The sequence below is a fragment of the Rhagoletis pomonella genome, unplaced genomic scaffold (assembly GCF_013731165.1).
Source record: "Rhagoletis pomonella isolate Grant_MI unplaced genomic scaffold, Rhpom_1.0 Rhpom_scaffold_00014, whole genome shotgun sequence".
NCBI classification, from domain to species: domain Eukaryota; kingdom Metazoa; phylum Arthropoda; class Insecta; order Diptera; family Tephritidae; genus Rhagoletis; species Rhagoletis pomonella.
The window spans coordinates 14,407,692-14,413,021 of NW_023458568.1; the positions used below are offsets into that span (position 1 = coordinate 14,407,692).

General features: G+C 42.1%; 1 protein-coding gene across 1 annotated transcript; it reads left to right on the plus strand.

Moving 5' to 3' along the window:
* Window positions 1-1,221: 1,221 nt before the first annotated feature.
* LOC118749262 lies at window positions 1,222-3,015 on the plus strand. The gene is made up of 2 exons (XM_036484062.1): window positions 1,222-2,610; window positions 2,685-3,015. Exons 1-2 carry the CDS (start codon window positions 1,333-1,335, stop codon window positions 2,691-2,693), a joined length of 1,287 nt encoding a protein of 428 aa, XP_036339955.1. The 5' UTR covers window positions 1,222-1,332; the 3' UTR covers window positions 2,694-3,015.
* Window positions 3,016-5,330: the final 2,315 nt, after the last annotated feature.

A 5,330-nucleotide genomic window follows, 5' to 3' on the forward strand; every position in this document is an offset into this window, starting at 1 on the left:
AAACAAAAAATAATTAACTCCAAATAGTTTCAATAAGTATAGTGTAAAACGAAATTTATTGTATAATTCCACATAAAATGGTATACATAAATGACTCATTTTCTAAACGATTTAAATAAAACGCATTTCATAACCTTTTTTGTGCAAACGACATTTGCGAATTGAAAGACAACTATTACAGATTGTAAATTTTTGTTAACTATTAGGTAAATGAAAATTTTCAACCCGGCCTGACGGTTTTGAAGAATTTTTTTGTTCTAATTTTATTACTAAGGCGTCTAATAAATGCATGGCTTTTAGTTCTAAAAGAATAAAAGTCAGTAAAGACAAGTCTTTTTTGTGTAATTTCTGATTTTAATTGCTCAACTTCTTTTGCACCAGAGCAACTGTCAAAAATTGGGAAAAGTTTCCAAAACGGATCCAGGCTTTGAAAAAAAAAATATTAGGGAGTATAGAGGAGCTTTTTCAGATTCTAAATCTGAAGACCCCACCCTCCGGAGGCTTATAGTTTTAAAGTAATTCGCATTTAAAGTTGCAAAAAATACCTAATTTAACCTCACCTTTTGCTTTGTACACCAATTGAAGTGAGATGTCAGTGCTGCCATACATATGAAAAAATGTCTCAAAAACACAAAACGGAAGCAATAAAAATATTCAGATAATGATCGCGCGATATTTAATAAAAAAATTTAATTATTTATTGCTCGATTTTTGATTGAAAAGTTGCATAATTTATCGAAGTATTGATTTTATAATAAAAAGCGATGTTTTATTAAAAATGTTCATTATTCATCGAAGTATCGATTTTTAGAATATAAAGCGCCGCAGACGAAAATTTTTAATAAAAAATCGCGCGATAAAAATTTTCGATATATATGGAACTATATTAATATATGGTTACTGGGTGTTTTATATAAAATCGCGCGATCTGCATGCGAAAAAATAAGAAGAGAATAAAAGAAATACCGTTGGAATACGGTTGCCATAAAAATATGACGATTTTACGCACAACTCCGTTTTGTGTTGGCCGCGTTTTAATAAAATCCTTTAATGTGTAGTACATCTGATGTAACGCCGAACGAGTGGCAACCCCGATTTGGGTGGCAACCCCGGTCTCCTCAAAATGGTGATGGTCGAAAATGACAGTTCAACTGTTTCCGGTGTAATGAATGATGGATTATTTCGATTGGTGTGATTCTGTTCACATGTGACAGAAGTTAATCTTAAAATAAAGTTATCATCTGAGTCTGATTATAAATTCAGGTGTGAGGTTTATACTCCACGTGACCAGCGAAATCGACAATACTTATTATATTCGCGGAAAAGCCGACAATGACAGCTAGAATGACGCGAAACCAGATTATGGCTGCACTTGCAGATGCGGGAGTGGCTTTTGATAATGAAGCCACTTTGGTGCAACTCCGTGCGCTCTACGAAAGGGCACAACGCGGCAGCCTACCTCAGCAGCAACGCCCTGATGCTTTACAGCAGGCAGATGCACCACAGCAGCCAGATGAACCACAGCAGCCAGCAGTACCACAGCAGCGCCCGCAAATTTTTCAGCAGCCAGACGTCCAACAACAAGGGGATGCGATACAGGCACCAACAACTATGCGCTGCCAGCTTCTGGAGCAACCGCCTCCAGTGGGGTCGGAGCGCTCGTCGCCGTCTACGGTCCGTCAGCGGTTATCTGAAGCTGAGGAAGAAGAAGAGTTACTAAACCGACAGCTAGCCATTGCCCGGAAAAGGCGAGAGCTGCAAATATTGCAACAGGAGCTGGGCGTCAATGAGAAACGTTTAGACCTGGCCATTCTGGATGCTATGGTCGTCAAGTTCGATGGCTCGGAGCTACAAGACGTACGCAAGTGGACCGGTGACCTAGAGAACGTCTTCGAAGCGTACAATTATGCTGAACGCGACAAGCTAGTGGCAGCCCGCCACTTGATGACTGGACAAGCGAAGCGTTTTGCATCCATCATAACGGTGCGATCGTATGGGGAGCTTAAAGCGGCATTATTGCAGGAGTTCGAAAGGGCATTTTCTAGGCAGGATGTGTTTGCGCAATTGAAAGCACGCACGATGAAGTCAAACGAAACGCCCCGACAATACATTATCGAGATGCAGCTTATCGCTAGTCGCTCCAACATTCCAGAACTGGAATTAATCGATATAATAATCGATGGTCTCCAGGACAAGTCATCGCAGGTATCGATGCTTTACAGTGCCACCACTTTAGCCGAATTGAAGGTACTCATGGAACGATATGAGAAAAAGAAGCGAATCAGAACTCAGTTCGCTAATACAGCCACTGGCGGAAAACAAAAGGAAGGAGCAGCAGCTGGTAGCACCCAGGGCGGTGCAATTAAACAAGAAAATGTCCGCTGTTTTAATTGCTTCGCGTACGGGCATTTCCAAAGCGCCTGTACGGCACCCAGACGCCATCCAAATGCTTGCTTTGTGTGCAACGAAGTAGGGCACACTCGATTCGATTGCCCGAAAAAGAAGACCAGAGGAGTAGCGGCGGCCGTGACAGCAGTAGAAGCAACAGACGAAAATCTGGAAGATCGTCTAGTACGTAGAGTAGTGGAGCAACTTACTGCAAAAAATTGGGTGAGTGTTGCCTTTTATTTACAGGATAAGTGCACTGAACCAACCTATTGTTATGTTCTCTTTGATACCGGCAGTCCGGTTAGCTTTGTGCGGAAGTCCTGTGTGCCTTCTGGCTTTATTAATAAACAACAATCAACTATATACAGAGGCGTTGGAAATAAACGATTATTTACGTACGGAACGATTACGTGTAAAGTTTTATTTCGGGGAAGTGAAGTTAAACATAAGTTTTTAATTTTACCCGATGACCATGCAATAGTACCTTGGTTATTCGGACGAGACATTTTGAGCCGAATGGGCATTAATTTATTTAAAATGATTAATGTAAAGTATGACAAAAATGAATTACTTGATTTGCGCAATAAAATAGCAACGAATAAATATGTTAATGACATTTTCAGTGCACTTAACTTGTTTAAAATTTCAAAGGAATCGGATACAAATTTTGTAAGAGCTGCACCCAGCGAGGGAAATCTGCTTGATGAAAGTGGGGAAAAGCTGGCGTTGGTTGAGACCGACGAGGTGACAGAGGAGGAGTTAGACAGTGAGGGCGGGAGGAACGTTCCATTGAGACCATACGATATAAGTGATCAGTTGACAAGAGCAGATGCTGACGCAGTAGAAAGGGTAATTCTTAAACAATATACAGAAGTAGTGGAAGGTAAAATGTTGGAAAGTTACTTTATGAAGATTTCGGTGAAAAGTGACACTCCTGTGTATAGCGTTCCACGGAGACTGTCATTTAAAGAGAAAAAGGAAGTGCAAGAAATAATTGACAGTTTATTGTTGCAAGGGATTATAAGACCCAGTGAGTCCCCGTATGCGTCGCCGATAGTGCTAGTTAGGAAAAGGGATGGGAAGTTACGGATGTGTGTAGACTATAGAGAGCTAAATAAAATAACTATTAAAGATCGGTTCCCGTTACCCTTAATTGAAGACTGTCAAACGTACCTGGCAGGGAAAAGTTATTTTAGTACGTTGGACTTACGAAATGGGTACCATCAGATTCCGATGCATGTAGACTCAATACCGTTGACAGCTTTTGTGACACCGATGGGGCAATATGAGTACAACTTTGTGCCATTTGGGTTGACTAACGCCCCGGCTGTCTTCCAAAGACTGGTGAACCAAGTTCTGAAGCCGTTGATTAGCCGTGGGGAAGTGGTGGTCTACTTAGATGACATTCTAGTGGCCACAGGCACCATTAAGGAGCATAGTGAAGTGTTAGGGCGAGTGTTACGATTACTTGCGGAGGCAGGATTGAAACTGAACTTTGATAAATGCAAATTTGCGTATCAAGAGTTGGAGTATTTAGGTTATAGGGTCAGTTGTAAAGGAATCCGCCCCAGCAAAAGACAGGTAGAAGCCATCAAAACATATAGTGAACCACAGACGGCCAAACAAGTACAACGGTGCCTTGGGTTATTTTCCTATTTTAGGAGATTCGTACCAAATTTTTCGCGAATAGCTAAACCACTTAGTCGATTGCTGGGTAAAGATGTCCGATTCGAGTGGACAGCCCAGTGCAAGGACGCCTTTCAGACTCTAAAGAACCGACTGGCGGAGTCGCCCGTTCTGAGTATATTTGACCCGAATCGTGAGACTGAGCTACACACAGACGCCAGTGCGCATGGATATGGGGCCGTCTTGCTGCAGAAGCAGTCGGACCATAAGTTCCATCCAATAGCATATTTTTCAAGAAGCACCACAGATGCCGAGACGCGTTACCATAGCTTCGAACTAGAAACGTTGGCAATAGTTAGGGCTCTGGAGCGATTTAGAGTATTTGTCCATGGAATCCCGTTCACCATTGTGACAGACTGCAATTCATTGGTATTGGCTCTGAGTAAGAAACAGATCAATCCACGGATTGCTCGGTGGTCCCTAGCCTTGGCAGAATTTGATTTCAAGATTAAACATCGGTCAGGAGAGCAGATGGCACATGTGGACGCACTAAGCAGGTCAACGTGTGTAGGCACAGTGGAAGAAAGTGAAGTAGACGTTAACATTCAGATAGCTCAGATGAGAGACCCGGAAATTAAAGAGTTGAAAAAGAAGTTGGAAGTGGCTGAGGTGTCTGGATTTGACATGGAGAACGGACTGGTGTTCCATGTGGAGGATGGTAGACGACAACTCTACGTACCTAGGGAGATAGAAAATAATGTGATTCGACTAGTACATGAGACGTATGGTCATTTAGCGGTGGATAAATGTGTCGACCAGATAAAGAAACACTATTGGTTTCCGTGGTTGAGAAAAAAGGTTAAGAGTTTCCTAGCTAATTGTTTGAAGTGTATTTATTATTCAGGCCAGGCTAGAAGCAATGAAAGGTGTTTGTATAGTATTCGAAAGAAGCCCGAACCATGGGATACTCTACACATCGATCATTTTGGTCCTCTAGAAACGGTGAGGTCTAAGCGTCGGCATGTTCTGGTAGTCGTAGATTCATTTACCAAGTTCGTTAAATTATACGGTGTAAACACTAGTACAAAAGAGACCGTATGTGCGTTGCGCAAGTACTTTACCGATTACAGCCGGCCCCGAAGAATTATCAGTGATAGAGGGTCTTGTTTCACTTCTGTTGAGTTTAGGGAGTTTTGTAGGCAGCATCATATAGAACACGTTTTGAACGCTGTAGCGTCTCCGCAGTCAAATGGGCAGGTCGAGCGGGTAAATAGGGTCTTGAAGAGTATGTTGGCCAAACTCACTGATCCTATTGA

What these genes read in the sequence shown, in the direction of transcription:
- LOC118749262 (XM_036484062.1), top strand. Translation starts at nt 1,333, where the DNA reads ATGACAGCTAGAATGACGCGAAACCAGATTATGGCTGCACTTGCAGAT.